This window comes from Rana temporaria, chromosome 9, assembly GCF_905171775.1.
Source record: "Rana temporaria chromosome 9, aRanTem1.1, whole genome shotgun sequence".
NCBI classification, from domain to species: domain Eukaryota; kingdom Metazoa; phylum Chordata; class Amphibia; order Anura; family Ranidae; genus Rana; species Rana temporaria.
Genome location: NC_053497.1, coordinates 94748627 through 94768159, shown reverse-complemented (window position 1 = coordinate 94768159; position 19533 = coordinate 94748627). Strand labels below are relative to the sequence as shown.

The following is a 19533-nucleotide window of genomic DNA, read 5'->3' as shown; positions in this document are numbered from 1 at the left end:
CCCTGTGTTTGTGCTGCACAGCACACTCCTAGCACAGAGACCAGCTCTCATTAAGAGCTCCAGGTCTGGTATTAATGATCGGGAACCAGGAGGCCCTGTTCTAGATCACCTGATTGCTGTGATCGCTTCTGATTGACTATCACAGTCATTAGTCACTGTACAGCCAACCCCTGTCTTTTTCTCTCCTCTTGAGATACATTATACCTCATAAGGTTTAATACATTATACCTTTCTCTTTTAGCAAGGAGAAAAAAACTGCAAACAAAAATAAAAATAAATAAAGATCGATATAAAGAAAAAAATAAGGGTTTGATCTTTGTCAGATTCAAGGCTTGGGTCAAAGGTCAATGCTATTAGGTAGGATTTAAAAAAAAAAATGTAAAATTAGTATCAGTGTCAGTCAGTGTAAGTGTGTTTTAGGTAGGATAAGTAAAAGTAAAATGTGCACTATTGTTTCTGGGCCCTACTACGGGTGCAAACAACAAATAATATACACCAACATACAACAATATATACATAATGTTTTTTAAACAATGAAGTCCAGTTGGATGACTTAAATGACAGAAGAGCCCAACACCAGCTTTAGGCCCCTTTCACATTGAACTTGTAGCCGCGGTGTCGGTATATCGCCGCTAAAAATAGCGGCGCTATACCGCCGAGATTGCCGCGGGAATCGGCCGCTAGCGGTGCATTATTAATCCCCGCTAGCGGCCGATAAAGGGTTAATACCGCCCGCAATGCGCCTCGATAGGCGGTATTGCCGCGGTTTCCCATTGTTTTCAATGGGAAGGAGCGGTGAAGGAGCGGTATACACGCTGCTCCTCTCACCGCTCCAAAGATGCTGCTGACAGGAGATTTTTTTGTCTCCCGCCAGCGCATCGCCTCAGTGTGAAAGCCCTCCGGCTTTCACATTGAGGTAGCTGGGCAGGAGTTTTTCAGGCGGTATAGCAGCGCTATTTTTAGCGCTGTACCGCCTGAAAAACTCCTCAATGTGAAAGGGGCCTAAGTGTGGAATAAAGCACTTGCACCACCTTGAACAATCTAATCAGTTTACCAGATGGTATGGACCCTCTAGTTTATAGAAAGGTCACAAAGGCTATAATGATGGAAGCTCAAAATTTCCAGATCGTTCCCATGTAGAGAAAGATGGCAACTTTAATCACATCATCAAATGCTTCATCTATTAATCCTTTAGCAAGAGCATCTGCATATATGCACCCCCCTCAGCCTCATGGAAGTTTGAAAAGAAACACTTCCCTAGAATAATACATTGAAAAACATGTACACATGTAATCGCAGTACAAATTGCTAGTTTCAAACCCACAAGATGGCTGTGGCGTCCCATGTGCTGATGATATACGTCACGGGTCCCTCCTAACGAGTTTCGTCACAATTGACATCATTAGAGGTGTGGCAGTAGGATGGCAGCACACTCTAAGAAGCCCGAAGTGCCTGCCGGATATAGAAATGCGTCCCAAAACCCAGAAACAATAAAGGCGCCGGCATTAACCAGTGCACTCCAATTACCAGCATTATATTGTTTTGGATTTCCACGGTGTTGCTGAGTGCTTCTTTCCACACTGAAGCTGGTGTTTGGTTTTCCTGTCACTTATATCATCCAAATGGACTTCATTGTTTAAGCACCATTATGTATATATTGTTGTATATATCGTGGACTTTTTAGCCTGAGCGCTGCTCGTATACTATTATATCAAGTTGTAATTCATGATTAAATGGATTTCTTGTCGGCTGCTGGTCATCCATATTTCTTAAAAAAAGTTTTAAAAATGTTTTACATTTTGGTCCAAGCGTGGTTATTATTTATTTATTTTTTTACACATTTTCTCCACACCAAGGAGAAAGCCTTGCATTACTGTGTGGAGTTACAGACAGAAGAACAGGAAATGAGGATTTCTCAGAAGAAATAAGGACATTTAAAAGCAAAATCGAATGATGAGGTAAGTGAAGGAGGACTGCACCAAGGTAAAGGAAGCTATTTAGGACATTTTTTTTTTTTTACCTTTACAACCCCTTTAAAGTAGCTATGAAGCCTCAGAGCAGTGCTTGCTACTCAGGAAGGAGTGAGAGAGTGACACCTACCTACCTACCTGATCCAGCCAGGTAAGTGGTCTATTGGCTAAAATCACACAATACACAGTCAGACTAGTGATGCATGTTATTCCCGATTCAAAATGAACTCCAGCTTCACCTTCAGTCTTGCACAGTTGTACAGGATCCTTCAGTGAACTGACGTCGCTTACCCTCTGATTTGACAGTACAGTCTGAGCTTCTCTCATGGTGCATTAAAAGTTGCAGCAAGTCAGACAGAGTCTGCCTCATTTCCTCACTGAATGATGTCCAACAACATCTAGCTCCTTTCTTCCCAGCCCTACTGTGCCATTCGTTGGATTTAATTTATTTTAATCATGGAGACTTAGCACCACAAATGGGAATTACCCAAGGCTGTCCGCATGCAAATGAAGTCTGCCTATGAATGTTCCTTCCTCCAGACCGATATACATCCATCAAGGCATTTTAGTAATTGCATATATCCTCTCAGGAGCCAGTCCGCTGTTTGCATCAAGGCTGCAGGCTCTGGAGAGAAGAACTAAGGCTAACGCAGAGTGCTGTGATGTTTTCTGGAAGCTATGTACAGAACTCTTCAGACCCCTTCCATCAGCCATGATATACCTACATACAGGCATACCCCACTTTTAAGTACACAATGGGGTTTATTTACAAAAGCTGGAAAGTGCAAAATCAGGCTCACTTTTGCATAAAAATCAATCAGCTTCCAGGTTTTATTACGAAAGCTTAATTGAACAAGCCGTCGTTAGAAGCTCATTGGTTTCTATGAAGAAGTGAGCCTGATTTTTCACTTTCCAACTTTAGTAAATAAGGGCCAGATTCACATAGAAGAACGGCGGCGTAACATATCGTAGATACGTTACACCGCCGCAATTTTTCATTGCAAGTGCCTGATTCACCAAGCACTTGCAATGAAAACCTACGCCGGCGGCCTCCGGCGCAAGGTGGGCCAATTTAAATGGGCGTGTGCCATTTAAATTAGGCGCGCTCCCGCGCCAGACCTACCGCACATGCTCCGTTTCCGAACTCCCGTCGTGCATTGCGCGCCGTGACGTAATTTTTTCGAACGGCGACGCGCGTAGCGTAATTCCGTATTCCCGGACGGCTTACGCAAACAATGTTAAATTTTGAATTTCGAATTGCGGGAACGACGGCCATACTTTAAACAGCAATACGCTTGCTGACTAAAGTTAGGGCACCAAAAACGACCGTTGTGGATCCGCCGTAACTCCAAATTTGCATACCCGACGCTGGTTTACGACGCAAACTCCCCCCAGCGGCGGCCGCGGTACTGCATCCTAAGATCCGACAGTGTAAAACAATGACACCTGTCGGATCTTAGGGATATCTATGCGTAACTGATTCTATGAATCAGTCGCATAGATAGAAACAGAGATACGACGGCGTATCAGCAGATACGCCGTCGTATCTCCACTGTGAATCTGGCCCTAAGACTTTAAGACATTGTGTACTTAAAAATGGGGTATGCCTGTAGTATAGAGATACACAGACCCAGAGGTCTCTGTACAGCATAGAAAAGCACATGAGCATCACAAGCCCTAAAATAAAAAAATTATCAAAATAGAAAGGTTATATTTAAAAATTAATTGGCATGTTTTCTTACTGTGGCTGTGATAACCAATGTCTCATGTGTGGAAAGCATAAGCTACCGGCCTATATACAATTCTTTGTCTAATGCAAAACTCCTAACACTCTTTTGCGGTAGATTTTATTGCAGAACTTTTTCCTCAAATGAGGCACACAGTGTTAAAGGGACTTAGTTGTCACTTGCTTTTACTTCATTTATATAGATGGTGTCTGCATTAATTCTCCTTAAGGGTTTACATCTGCCTTCTGCCACCTGTTCAACATTTAAATGATTATGGTTAAGAGGAGAATCTGATGAAACAGCAGTTTCCCCTAACCACTGGGAGACTTTTAATCACAAATAAAATGTTGCAATTCAGACTTTTTAAATTTATTTATTTGTAAAATTGGGATTTGGAAGGGAATAACATTTGGAAAGAAACCAATGGTTCCTTAGAGCCAGATTGTGAATTCTAATTAACATCCAAAATATGAATGTAGCATTAAATAAAGGGTTAAGAACAAGTTTTAAGGATCTAAGTAATAATCAAATATCCCACTGAGCAAAACTGAGTAGCCCATGGTGCAGAATTATATGCATTCAATTAGTGCCTGTTGTCTGTCACACCCGGAATGCAAAATGAAGTTCAAAGTCAAAGTGAATCAAGTTAATTGATGCAAAGTTCTTCTAAAGTTTACTAAGTAGACTGGCACATTTAGATTCTTCTAAAACATGATAATGGTAAAAAAATAAAATAAAAATGGCAAAAAAGGTGCACATTGGACTTTTTTTCCCATACATTATACCATTTTAAGTGCATTTGTATGCATTTCCATGTTTTTGTGTTTCCATGCATTGTCATACATTTAAATGTTTTAACATGGCCTACAAACCACTTGAGCCAAAAATGCACTGAATTGCACACGTGTAACTGCACTGCACACCGAAGTGGTTTAATTATGAGCAGTGCACCATTTTTTAGAATGTGGAACTTCTTTGTGCACAATCCTACCCACCATATGCATTTGCCTTCATTATCACAAAATGATAACACAAAATGAGCAGGGAATGAGATTGCTGTGAGCATTCTTGAGAGTTGATTTACTAAAGGCAAATAGACTGCTTGCTTGTTTGCAAGGAAGTTGAACTTTGCCACAGAGCTTAGTAAATGTGGCGCAATTTCCCTTTGCAAAGAAAATCTATTTATGTGCAAGAAAAAAAAGAAAAACAGCATTTCTGCAGGTGATTGGATGATGGAAGTCAACAGAGCTCCACCTCTTTAACCATTTGTCTGGGCCGGGACCGGGCCACTTTTTGCGATTCGGCACTGCGTCGCTTTAACTGACAATTGCGCGGTCGTGCGACGTGGCTTCCAAACAAAATAGATGTATTTTTTCCCAGAAATAGAGCTTTCTTTTGGTGGTATTTGATCACCTCTGCGGTTTTAAAATTGTTTGCGCTACAAAACAAAAATAAAGCGACAATTTTGAAAAAATTCGATATTTTTAACTTTTTGCTATAATAAATATCCCCAAAAAATATATATAAAAAAAAAATGTTCTCAGTTTAGGTCGATATGTATTCTACATATTTTTGTAAAAAAAACCTGCAATAGGCGTTTATTGGTTTGCGCAAAAGTATAGCGTCTACAAAATAGGGGATAGTTTTATGGCATTTTTATTAATATTTTTTTTTTACTAGTAATGGAGGCAATCAGCAATTTTTATCATGACTGCGACATTATGGCGGACACATCGGACACTTATGACACCATTTTGGGACCATTGTCATTTTTACAGCGATCAGTGCTAAAAATGCACTGATAACTGTAAAAATTACACTGGCAGTAAAGGGGTTAACCTGTTGAGGGCGCTGAAGGGGTTAAGTGTGTCCTAAGGAGTGCTTGTGATTGTTAGGGGGCGTGGCTTGTCGTGACACGTCACTGATCGTTGTTCCAGATGACAGGGAACACGATCAGTGACAATGTCACCTAGGCAGAACGTGAAGATGTGGCCTGGATTCAAGAAGCAATTGCGCCTGTGTAACCATAAGTTACACAGCGCAATTGCTTACTTGCCCCGGCGTAACGAATGCTCCTGATTCAGGAACCTCGTTACGCCGACTGCAGCCTAAGATATGCGCGGCATATGGCTCTTATGCCCGCATATCTTAGGCTGCATTCTTGCGATGGCCGCTAGGTGGCATTCCCGTTGTGCTCAGCGTACAGTATGCAAATTGCATACTAATGCCGATTCACAACGTTGCGCGAGCCCTACATACGCAATTTACGTCGTTTCCGTACGGCGGTTTTTGCTATTAGCAGGGGCAGCCAATGTTACGTATACCCGTCGTTCCCGCGTCGCAAAATTTGAAAGTTACGTCGTTTGCGTAAGTGAATCGTGAATGGCGCTGGACGCCATTCACGTTCACTTTGAATTTTGGCATTGCCCCTCCCGAGATTAGACTCTGGATCCGCCCCTGGTACCAAGTTAGGACTGTCTTTATATATTGTTGCTAGGTAAATACAGTTCAGTTATTTTAAATACTGTTACTCAGGTGTTTAACAATATCTCTCTGAGTAACATTATTATCTTATTGGTTTGTATAAGTATACTTGCCAATCCTCTCTTCTTTAAGACCCCTTTCACACTGGGGTGTTTTTCAGGCGCTTTAGTGTGAAAGCACTCAGGCTTTCACATTGGGATTGCAGATGCAGGCGCTTGTTTTAACGCTAAAGCGCCTGAAAAACGCTCCAGTGTGAAAGGGGTCTTAGACTATGATTGACCTAATAAATTCTTTGAAATATATCAAGGTGTGTCAGTAAGTGCTGTGTGAGCGAGGTGTGTCATCTTCAGGTGTGCAGAAAAATCACAAAGCAATTCCCCCCTCACCCGGGGGTCGATTGCTACACATATCTTTTCATAGCAGGGAAAATGTAACACATAAGAATAAATTCCTCATCCTGCTTAAAAAAGCAGCCATGAGGTAATTGATAAGAAATTATGGAATCAAAGTGTAAGGGAAGATCATTATTGTGATTTATATGAAAAATGTAATTAAAACTTTATATATAGAGAGAAAATACAGAGGATCTCTGGATATTGGTACTGTTGACAGAGTTTAAGTATTTCGAAAAGCTTCATTCACCATTATTTTCTGATGACCGAGCACAGCTAACCTATCTTTGTGTGCTACTCTATATTGAGTGTTTGCCTAACAGACACTGAACACTGTATATGTAAGTGAGGTGAAAAGAGGATATTCAGGTTCTGAAATGCCCTTGTGTATGACCAGATAAAGGATTTCACTTGTTAAAAATGAAGTAAAAGCTATTTGATGCAACAAAAAGACCAGAAGATACTAATCAATACTATTAAGATTATGTATTATACTTCCAAAAATAGGTTAAAAAAAATTGTGTTTCATTAAAATCAAATGAAATAAAAAAGCTAGATAAAACAGATAATTGTTTTGGTACCAAAAATGGCAGTTGTTTTTAGTTGCGTTAAAAAAAAAAAAAATATGGATGATGTGCTGGGCAACTTTCTGTGAAAAAAACAAACATGAATGCTATCTGATAAAGCTAAATTCATAAAGCTGATTTAAAAAAAAAACTTGCTGTCCTATCTGTCTTGCTTGTATATAAATTGTTATGTTTGTATTTGAAAAAAAGGGTTATGATTACCTTTTATTTTTACTTAAATCCAGGTCACACAGGGCTCTCTAAAGAGTAAAATGAGTTTGCATGTCTTATTTTGGCCTGTTCTTGTATTATTTTTTACGAGTTGCCGAAAGAAGCCGAACGTCGGTGGGCAGGCGCCGTATAGAGCCGCGCCGACGTTCGGCTTCTTTCGGCAACTCGTGACGCGCTGTATGCGATGGTCGGAAGCCTGTCAATCAGATAGGAACGCCCAGTCCCGCAGATGACATAACCCGGAAGCGGCGGTGAAAATACGGTATGTACGGGGAAAAAAAAACAAAAAAACAGCCGATTGTCATTAGGACAACTCAGCTGAATTTAATGTTAAAAATATATTTTTGGGTGAACCCCTTGCTTCAACATTATTCACTAAAATGCTCCTGTTCCAATGTTATAATCAGCAATTTTTATTTGGACATGAACCCACACAAATTTGTGTTTGTGACTGCTATTGATATGCTTGTGCACATGCGGGATGCACATTTTGTCACTTAATCATCATTTAGTTTAGGGAGTTCAAAACATACAAGGTTTAAAGGGAGGTTTAAACATACAAAACTGAGACAGTTCATTCATGGCAAAGTTAACAGGTCCTGTGTTAAAGACCAATTTCACCTTTTAGGGAAAAATAAAATAAATGCACATATTTTTTGCAAGGAAAAAAAATGTACATTTATTCTTTTCCCCCCACAATAGTCTGCAAAAGAATTGCATTTGTGATACGTGGATCATGGGTGCAATGTCAGGCTCATGTACACTTGCCTTGCAGCTTTTTATCTCAGTACAAGTTTGGTTTTGAAAGCCATAAGAAAAGTGAATGGACTATAAGTGTGCTGATCAGCATTAACATTGAAACTAAAAGTCTGTCTGCCGCAGTGGCAGGCAGGACTTGTAGTTTATTCATTCACAGATCCCTGTGACTGAATGACACAGTTGTGGGGGCAGAGCCCTTCACAGACATGCAGCTTTTAAATATGACAGGGGGTGCAGGGCAGAAGAACCTACATCTGCTGTCACAGGGAAGGGGGGTGTTGGAACATGTTACATGTTACACTCTAAACACATGTGAACTTAACCTTTAAGGTACTCAAATGCACTTGCCTCTCCAGTAATTCCCCACAGCTAGTTTCTCATGTATTGCACCAAAATACCCAGTGTACACAAGACCTAATGTAGGAACATAGAGCGAGCAGTGATGGCATCCCTTATCCCCAAAGCCACTATTTCTAATTTTGAAAGACACCTTATTGACTGGAATGGTACTGACTGATTAGCGTACAGCAAATATGGTACCAATTTACAAAAAGGGTCAAGATATATAATAGGAAACTACAGACCAGTCAGCCTAAAAAGATTAGCATGTAAAGTATTTGAGGGAAGGGTTAGGGAATCGGATCCAATACAAAGGTTTATCTGTGTAAAGGTATCATGACAACCAGCATGGATTTATAAAATACTGTCAGATACACCTATTATCCTTCTATGAGGAAGTAGGCGACAGACAAATTGGATGGTGGAAGTTCAGTGGACATGGTTTATCTAGAATTTGCTAATACACAAGTCTTATGCCGCGTACACACGACCGTTTTTCATGTCATGAAAAAAAACGATGTTTTTTTTCATGTCATGAAAAAACAATGTTTTTCTCGACGTGATTTCTCGTGATTCCTCTCAAGCCTGCCTTGCATAAACACGTTCGTGAAAAAAATGCTTGCGCAAAGCGCGGTGACGTACGCCACTATAAAGTGGAAGTTCCATTCGAATGGTGCCACACTTTGGGCTGCTTTTTCTAATTTCCCCATCTCATAACTAGCTTTTGAAAATTGCTTGAATAAACTTTATAGGCCTAGATTCACGTAGGGCGGCGGAAGTGTGGGCGGGCGTAGCGTATCGTATTTACGATACGCCGCCACAACTTAGAGAGGCAAGTGCTGTATTCACAAAGCACTTGTGTCCTAAGTTACGGCGGCGTATCGTAAATGTGCCGGCGTAAGCGAGCCTAATTTAAATTGTGAAGAGGAGGGCGTGTTTTATGTAAATAAAGCATGACCCCACGTAAATGACGTTTTAAACGAACGGCGCATGCGCCGTCCATGGACGTATCCCAGTGCGCATGCATCAGATAGAATGCCTAAGATACGTCGAACACCGCCTACGACGTGAACGTAACTTACGCACAGCCCTATTCGCGTACGACTTACGCAAACGACGTAAAAAGATACACTTGTTCCGACGTCCATACTTTGCATGGGCTGCGCCACCTAGAGACCTGCTTTATCTTTACGCCGTCGTATGTCTTATGTAAACGGCGTAACTAAATGCGACGGGCGCACGTACGTTCGTGAATCAGCGTATTTAGCTCATTTGCATATTCAATGCAGAAATCAAGCGCCACCTAGCGGCCAGCGTAAATATGCACCCAAGATACGACGGCTTAGGAGACTAACGCCGCTCGTATCTTGGCAGAATGTATGCGTAACTGATTCTATGAATCAGGCGCATACATACGACGGCGCTCATTCGGACTTACGACGGCATATCTGGAGATACGCCGTCATAAGTCTTTGAGAATCTGGGCCTATAACCTTTTCACTTAGTCTGGATATCTACCCAAATAGTCCCAGGAAGTAACCACTTTTCTAGGGTGAAGTTTTTTCTTTCCTCCCCTAATTTCTTTGTATGCTGTTGGTTTGGTTACATGGAACTATACCTAATGTGTGTATGGGGCTATCAGATGATTTTATTGCTCTAACGTAATAAATATTATTAATATAAAAGCAGGTCTGTTGGAGTTTCTAAAGCTGTATGTATATGGATAAAAAAAAATATTTACATGAATGCGTGCAGAATAGTGATAAATTACTAAATTGTGAGGATTGTGCACTGAGAGAACACTGAGGCCAGTGCTGAGAGAGAGTGCACTGACAGCATGCCAGCACTGACACCAGCACTTTAAAGCTCTTAATATACGCAACTTATATAGTTAAATTTTATCGCTTTAATTATTTTTTCTATTACGGGCATGAGTCGGGCCTCTTGTCTAAGTTATGCCTAAGCCACCTCTGATGGTAAACGATCTCCAGAGGAGGAACATAGTGCCACTATGACACATTAAAGTGATGTAGAATTATCCTTTCCTGGCTACAGCTCTTAAGAGTTGCCAATCATAAATTAGAGGAGTTACTGGACACATACAACATTAGTTTACATGGATCTAGGTTATAGTCTGTGTAGAAAAAGCAGCTTCTTAATACTAACTTGACTAAACATGGCATGAATGGGCATTGAAGGGCACGAAATCTAAGGTAATCTTAAAGATCCATTTACTAGCACTAATACAAGGCAACACACAGCATAATATTTAAAATTTCATCTCTATAAAGCATGTCTAAATAGCTTTAGCTTTCAACACAAATTCTACCTAATGAATCTAGGATATGTTGTTGGCTGAGGCATATCAAATACAGTGCTGTATATGCAGGGTCCTTATTGATTTTGAGGCCTAGTTATGTTTATACTGGTAACAGAAATGCTAAATATTCACCTACAGAACTCCTGGTTTGACGTTTACCCATCAGCAACAAAACAAGATCCTGCCCAGGGCAAAAATGATATGATTTAGCATTTCTTCCAAGGAAAATGTCAATCACAGGCACAACTTTTTAGAGTTTAATTAAAGTTCTACACCCGCCAGTGTCTTATATAAGTTAATCTAGCCCAATGATTGCATCATTATTGAACAATATATTTCACACTGGATCTACTATCTGTATTTTTTCATAATTAACCAAATATGTTTTATTAAATAAATTGTGTGAAAAGTTATTAATTTCACAACTCCACTTTACTCCGTGTTCAGTAGATTTTGAGTACTAAACAAATATTAATTATCGTGTCTTTGATCGTGATTTATTGACGAACACTTTTTTGTCTTTCCACAACCTGGGAATACTTAATTATGCTCAGAAGTTTATCCAAGTCTAATTAAAATGTGCTTTCTCTATAGTCTCCTGTCTTGCAAATTGTTACATTATTTGAAGAGATATGAAGGACGAATAAGAGGAAGAGAACACAAGAATAAAGACCTTCAATGCATTTTTTCTGCAACAAACAAAACAGTGCAGGACTTTGACGTAATGACCTTTATTCTGTGTTACATTTTGCACATGTCACACCTTCACCCACAGTCCTTTTTTTGTTTCAACAACTGCAATAACAAAGAGCAGGAACAGGTGCTATAGTCATTAAATTGGCTAGGCTGGAATCAGACTTTAAAGTATAACTAAAGGCAATGTTTTTTTCTAGTTTTGTAGAGAGTGGAGAAAGATTGGAACAGCTGTCATTTTGTATTATTGTCTTTGTTCCCGTTAAGTAGATTGACTCTATTTATTTGTCCTGTTTACCATTCTCATTGAAAGTGAAAATAAAATAAAATCCCATATTTTGTGTTGTCAGCAGAAAAGTAATAGAGGGGAAATCTTCCAGTGGGGACACTAGTTCTTGCGACCTGGGGGTCCCCAAGGAATTCCCTTAATTTGCAGGGATTTTCTCTCACTTCATGTTTGGCTATGGGACAGGAAGTGAAGAGAAATGTCTGAAATAGGACACATATGGCAAAAAAAAACCTGACAGGGGTTATAATCCTCCATCGCTCTTTCCAAAAAGAAAAACAATGTTTGCCTTTAGTTCCACTTTCATTTAAGGTGTTCTCTAGCTAGTCATGTTATAAGCAGGATCCTTCTTCTTCTCCAGTGTCCCTGGTGAGTTGTCCTCATTGCTGCATACATTGGTGCCCACATTGTAGCAACATGAACTACTGAAGAGGAAGGAAACACAGCTGTAATGCCATTCATGCTTAGTTGCACAGTCCATTGGACTTTTTTCATCGCATAAGCCGATCGTGTGTGGACCCCATTTGACTTTTTTCCATCGGTGTAAGAAAATAGAACATGTTTTACATTTTTCAGATGAAAAAAATAAAACTTTACTAAATTCCGATCATCTGTGTCGAACTTCATCGGAGGAAAATCCGCGCATACTCGGAAGCATTGAACATTTTTTTCAGCTCGTCGTAGTGTTTTAGATCACCAAGTTTTGACACGGTAGGAATTTAGTCTGATAGTGTGTATGCAAGACTGATTAAAGTCAGCTTTATCGGAATTCCGACAAAAATTCCATTGGATATTATACCATCAGAAATCCGATTGTGTGTACACGGCATTAGAAGAAAACCTGTTAGAGTCTGCAAAAGACTTGAGACTGGAGTGAATGTTCACCCTCCAGAAGGACAACGACCCTAAACATACAGCCAGAGCTACAATTAAATGGTTTAGATCAAAGCATATTAATTTGTTAGAATGACCCAATCAAAGTCCAGACCTAAATCCAATTGAGAATCTGTGGCAAGACTTGAAAATTGCTGTTCACAGACACTCTCCATCCAATCTAAAAGAGCTTGAGCAATTTTGCAAAGACGAATGGGCAAAAATGTCACTCTTTAGATGTGCAAAGCTGCTAGACACATCCCCAAAAAAGACTTTCAGCTGTAATTGCAGCGAAAGGTGGTTCTACAAAGTATTGACTCATGGGGGCTGAAAAGTGTGCATGCCACACTTTTCACATATTTATTTGTAAAAAATGTTGAAAACCATTTATCATTTTCCTTCCACTTCACAATTATGAGGCACTTTAAATTAGTCTATCACATAAAATCCCAATAAAATACATTCACGTTTTTGGATGTAACATTATAAAATGTGGAACTTTCAAGGGGTATGAATATTTTTTCAAGGCACTGTAAATACTTGTAGTGTTAAAGAGTGCTGATCCAAAACATTAGTACCAAAACAATATGCCAGCATGAAGTGACAAAAGCAAAGGTGGTCCGTTTACCTCTTGGGCTGTTGAGTGAAGCTTCATTTGCTTTCTCGCCATCTCCGCAGTGACTCTGATCAAATGGGAGGCATTGGTCCCCTGTGCCTGCTACGACTTCAAAGTTCTTTGTCAATTCCTTAACATCATTGAGAGATTTCACTCTGTAAACTTTCCTGGTATTCGTGTCAGAAAGGTAGACAGACTCTGAAGAAGGATCTACAGTGAGATAATACTTGTGCGCAGGGCTAGTACTGAAAGACAAAAAAGAGAATGATTATTACTCAAAGATGTTTCCTTGTTGTCTCTGTTCCTACATCTCATTTAAAGGTGGGGGACATTAATTACAGCTGGAGCACTCAGAATCTGTGCAGCTGTGCATTGTAGCCAACCAGCTTCTAACATAAGCTTGTGTTCAATTAAGCTTTGAGAATCAAATCTTGAAGCTGATTTTTGTGAATTGTTTTTAGTGCAAAGCTGCACCAGATTTTGCACTCTCCAGTTTTAATAAATACCCCCACTGTGTCTTTCATATTTTAATTGTGTTTTCTCAATCTCGATAAAATATTTTGTTAATTTCTTGTAAGCTGAACCTGATACCAAGAGTTAAAGGGAAAATCCACCAAAAAGTGATATTTTAAATATATGAATAGTCTGATAGGCTATATGGCTTAGATATGGTATCCAACAGGGAGATCTCCCTACAAGTGTGGCCCCAGCTCTATCAACCTAGGAGTTCTGACTGTACCTGCCCGCCTTGCATGTGCCAGCACTTCATGTAACATTCTCTTCGATATAACTAAAATGATAGGGGAACCCCCTCATAATGATCACCAGAGTAGGTGAGTAGGTAAATAGACCCAATAATTCATGCGGAGAGCTCTCAATAATAAATCTCTGAGAGATACAGTAAAAAAAGATTGTCACATTTTTTTAAATTCTCAAGAATCTAACAAAAACTTAATTAAAACATTTAGTTGCACTGATCCTTTAATCAGTCAAAATAAGCTTTAATATGCCATACTCCCAGTCCAAGACATTAAATAAAGGCAGCAATCACCCAGCACACAAATAATGGAAATAAAAACATGAAAAACAATTTATTGTGGGAAAAAAATGAATTTCCTTTATTTCTAGAATGTCATACTTTATTACATACGGTGGTTAGACTGCAGCATAGACCAATCCAATGTGTTTAAATAGGGTTCTCACAGTTGGGGGATCTTAATGGCTCTTCAAGGAACATTGGGGTTGATTTACAGTACTAAAACTCGAGAGATCAAAATCTAATGCAGCTGTGCATGGTAGTCAATCGGCTTCTAACTTCAGCTTGTTCAATGAAAGTGGAATTCCAGTAAAAAATAAAATTCTGCCCTTGCTTGGTAGGTTTAAAAATGGATACGTTTATATTATACATATTCTTAATTGCTGATTGTCTAGATTAGAAAAACAAGGTAACCTAGACAATCAGCAATCTCTTTAGGTTTTTTTCAAAAACGGTTTGCCGACAATGGTTTGCCTGTTCATCCGAAGGTGGCTACTCACAGACACTTCCTTAAACCGTTATCAGCTTCTGTGCAAACATTAGAGCATAGCTCAGAGTAGCTCTGCCCCCATTCCACTCAGCCTGCCCCTGTCCCATCCAGCTCTGCCTCTGTCCTGTCTGGGTCTCTAATCAATTTCTTTCCTGGCTAGCATTCTTTGTGAACTCCCGCTGACTAGAGGTGAGCCGAACACCCCCTGTTCGGTTCGCAGCAGAACATGCGAACAGGCAAAAACTTTGTTCAAACACACGAACACTGTTAAAGTCTATGGGACACGAACATAAAAAAATCAAAAGTGCTAATTTTAAAGGTTAACATGCAAGTAATTGTCATAAAAAGTGTTTGGGGTACCCGGGTCTTGCCACAGGGGACATGTATCAAGCAGTGATTTTAACAATGCTTAAAGTGAAACAATAAAAGTGAAATATTCCTTTAAATTTCGTACCTGGGTGGTGTCTATAGTATGCCTGTAAAGTGGTGTTTGTTTCCCGTGTTTAGAACAGTCCCTGCACAAAATGTCATTTCTAAAGGAAAATTTAAAACTACTCGTGGCTATAATGAATTGTCGGGTCCCGGCAATGCAGATAAAAGACATAAAAAAAAAACAGCATGGCCCCCCCAGTCTATTACCAGGCCCTTTGGTATGAATATTAAGGGGAACCCCGAACCAAAATTTTTAAAAAATGCATGGGGGTCCCCCCAAATTTCATACCAGGCCTTTCAGGTCTGGTATGGATATTAAGGGGAAACCTGCACCATTTTTTTTAATGGCGTAGGGCCCCCCCCCTTCAAAATCCATACCAGAACCTTCAGGTCTGGTATGGCTTTTAAGGGAAACCCCATGCCAAAATTAAAAAAATGGAGTTGGATTCCCCCAAAAATCCATACCAGACCCTTATCCGAGCACGCAACCTGGCAGGCCACAGAAAAAGAGGGGGGATGAGAGAGCGCCCCCCTTCCTAAACCGTACCAGACTACGTGCCCTCAACATGGGGAGGATGTCTTCATGTTGACAGGGACAAGGGCCTCATCCCCACAACCCTTGCCCAGTGGTTGTGGGGGTCTGCGGGCATGGGGGCTTATCGGAATCTGGAAGCCCCCTTTAACAAAGGGGATCCCCAGATCCCTCCCCCTATGTGAATTGGTAATGGGGTACATTGTACCCCTACCATTTCACAAAAAAAGTGTCAAAAACCACAGTACAGTAGCTTGTGACAAGTCCTTTATTAAAAAAAAAGAAAAAAAAAAGGAAAATAATAATAATGCAGAGCTTATAAAATAGTGAATTAAGGTTGATTGGTGCTTTTTGATTGTAATGCCTTTCCTCCACTTTAAGCTTTGACAAAAAATAAAAAACAGGAGGCTGATTGGTTTCTATGCAAGGCTGCACCAGCTATTGCACGCTCCAGTTTAGTAAATCAACCCCACAGACTTTCCAGCATATGAACCCAACAATGCAAATAATGGACGCATATGTTCTGCTATATGTAGCTTGAAGTCATAGTAAACCACTTAAAGTACAATGTGAAAAAAAATCAGAAATCAACTAGTGGAAAGGCTCCAATCCTTAACCACCATAGTTTTTGGGGGATAGGAAAATGCTTTACCTAATTAAAAATGGTGATAACATCGGAAAGTCTGATTTAAAGAATATTTTTGAACTGTGATGAGATAATTAGCTATACAAGTTCATTATATAAAGCATATCCACTCTCAAAGAAAGGAAAATACATTCAAATGATCACCCCCAGACTCAGGATGTACACTCAATGGCCACCGATCACTATTTTTGCTTAAATAATCTTTAATGGATGTGTTTAGGAAGAAACCACTATTGCTTGTGTTTTGTACTGAACATGAAGATTTATGAGAACTGGCCGACACTGATTGACGTTGCCATGGAAATGGCTTGCTTGCAATTAGGGTTTCTGTTATGCCAGCAGACATTTTAATCTCTGCTAGCAGCAGGAATTGTGTCAGGGGCTTAGTAGCTGTTTAGTGTACTTAGACGTTTCTGCATCCCCTGGGCCACGTTTCTCAATGGAACAATATACAGTAGTCTGTCATTAAATGTATTCGAACAATGCATGCTGTATATAACTGAAGCAAGTGACAATAGGAAGAAAGATCAAAAGAGCTAGGATGTGTTTTTTCAGATTTTATCCTAATAAAAGTATAAATGCAATCAGATTGCAGGCATTTCTATACAGCATAAGTTAAAATGAAACTTCAGTCTTGCAAAAAATAATATATATTTGCCGAACAGATCTAGAAGACCAACATTTTGATTGTAACCCTCAAAAAATGCACTTTAATGTATATTTCAAGCATGTTTACAATTGTTTGTATGATCTGTTATGAGAAAAGAGTCCAGGTAGTGTCCCCTAAAGCCTCGTACACACGATCGGATATCTGATGGAATCTAGTCCAATGGATTTTTTCGTCGGATATCCGATTAAGCTGACTTTCATCAGTCTTGCCTACACACCATCAGTCAAAAATCTGACCGTACAAAAACACGGTGACGTAAAACACTACGACGTGCTGAAAAAAATTAGATTTAATGCTTCCGAGCATGCGTCGACTTGATTCTGAGCATGCGTGGATTTTTGACCGATGGACTTCCACACAGACGATCGTTTTTTTCTATCGGTTTTTATCCATAGGAAAAAATGTAAACATGTTCTATTTTTTTTTCACCAATGGGAAAAAAAACTGATGGGACCCACACAAGATTGGTTTGTCTGATGAAAACAGTCCATCGGTCTGTTTTCATCGGACAAACCGATCGTGTGTACAGGGCTTTAGTTGCGCTATGCATGTAGTCTATCCCGTCGTATCCCTTTTGTGAATCTGGCCCATAGTGTCTACAAAATAGGGGATAGTTTTGCATTTTTATTATTATTTTTTTTACTAGTAATGGCGGCGATCAGTGATTTTTATCATGACTGTGACATTATGGCGGACACATCGGACACTTTTGTCGCTATTTTAGGACCATTCACATATACACAGCGATCACTGCTATAAAAATGCACTGATTACTGTGTAAATGTGACTGGCAGTGAAGGGGTTAACCATTAGGGGGCTAGGAAGGGGTTAAGTGTATCCTAGGGAGTGATTCTAACTGTTAGGGGGCATGGCTACGAGTGACACGTCATTGATCGCTGCTCCCAATGAGAGGGAGCAGACGATCAGTGACCTGTCACTAGGAAGAATGGGGAGATGTTGTGTTTACACTGACGTGGCGGTCGGCAAGCTGTTAATGAATAGGAAAAGCCTTCTGTGTGCAGCAGCCCCCCCTCAGCCCCCCTAATACTTACCGGAGGCCCCATCTCTATCCAGCAATGTCCACAAGTCCCTCGGCCATCCTGGACTCTCCCTCATGATTGGCTGAGACACCCCCAGGGGCACCCACTGCTGTCAATCAAAGTCAGTTAGTCAATCAGGAGAGAGAGGGGGTGAAGCTGAACCTCAGCTCTGTGTCAGAATGGGCACAGGAAGCTGTGGCTCAGTTTGGGGTGTCCCCACAGCAAGCTTGCTGTGGGGGCACTCAAGAGGAAGGAGGGGCCAAGAGCAATGAAGAGGGCCAGACAAAAAGGAGGATCCAGGCTGCCATGTGCAAATCCACTTCACAGAGCAGGTAAGTATAACATGTTTGACATACTTTAAAAAAAAAAATAATAATAATTTACAATCACTTTAAGATGTAGGTATCTATTTACATTTAATTTTTTTGGCACAACCTCATCTTTTATATTTTATCAAAAAATTGGGTAATTGTATCTATGTGCCCCAAAATGAACTATAGTGTATTTTTACTTATATTTTGTGTCTGTGCTAATATCGTGCAACATTAAAAATTGGATCTACTACTATTTTAATCTCTAGGGTGTCTGCATTCAGAAAATATGTAATGTTGTGGGTTTTATGTAATCTTCAGGCCTACTTGCTGACCGTATAACTTACATATATGGAGGCAAAGTGGCACTGCTGCGCCAGATAGCGTACCTAGTATGTATGTAATCCAACACTTCCAGGTAGGGGGCACACCTGCGTGCCACTGGCGGCCCACTGTGATTAAACACAGTGGGAGCTGATCGGCAGGTACCGTGAATTCAATGTCCGCTGGCACTTGCCGATTGTTCAGGACAGAGGGAGAGCGGCGGTCTGCCTATTTAAACAAAGCAGATTGCAGTTCTGTCAGTAGGCAATCTTCTTACTGATCCCTGTCAAAGCAAGGCAGGGACAGGGATCTATGCCTTCCCCTAGAAAAAGCACCTCCCATAGTACACAAAATCACTAGCTAGGCACACAGTTTACCCCTTGATCACCCCAGATGTTAACCCCTTTCCCAGCCAGTGTCATTAGTACAGTGACAGTGCATATTTTTTTAGCACTGATCACTGTACTAGTGTCACTGGTCCCCAAAAGTGTCAGTTAGTGTCTGACTTCCCGCCACAATATTGCAATCCTGCGAAAAAAGTTGAACACCGCAATTAATAGAAAAAAAAAAATTCCCATCGTTTGTAGACATTATAACTTTTGCGCAAACCAATCAGTATAAGCTTATTATTTTGTTTTATTTACCCAAAATATGTAGCAGAATTGACCTACATTGGTGAAGAAATGTGATTTTTTTTTCATTTTTTTTATTAGATATGATTTATTGCAGAAAGTAAAAAAATATTGTTTTTACAAGAACAATCAGGTGATTTCAGTGGTATGATGAGGAGGGGACA

The 19533-nt window shown here is 40.1% G+C and overlaps 1 protein-coding gene across 2 annotated transcripts in view; it reads right to left on the bottom strand.

The window, feature by feature from the left end:
- Positions 1-19533, bottom strand: part of TENM1 (teneurin transmembrane protein 1) — a 493379-nt gene that overhangs the window by 127056 nt on the left and 346790 nt on the right. For both annotated transcript variants that reach the window (XM_040323926.1, XM_040323927.1), the window contains exon 20: positions 13269-13501. In XM_040323926.1, coding sequence (XP_040179860.1) covers positions 13269-13501 — 233 coding nt within the window. The remainder of the gene's footprint in view (positions 1-13268; positions 13502-19533) is intronic.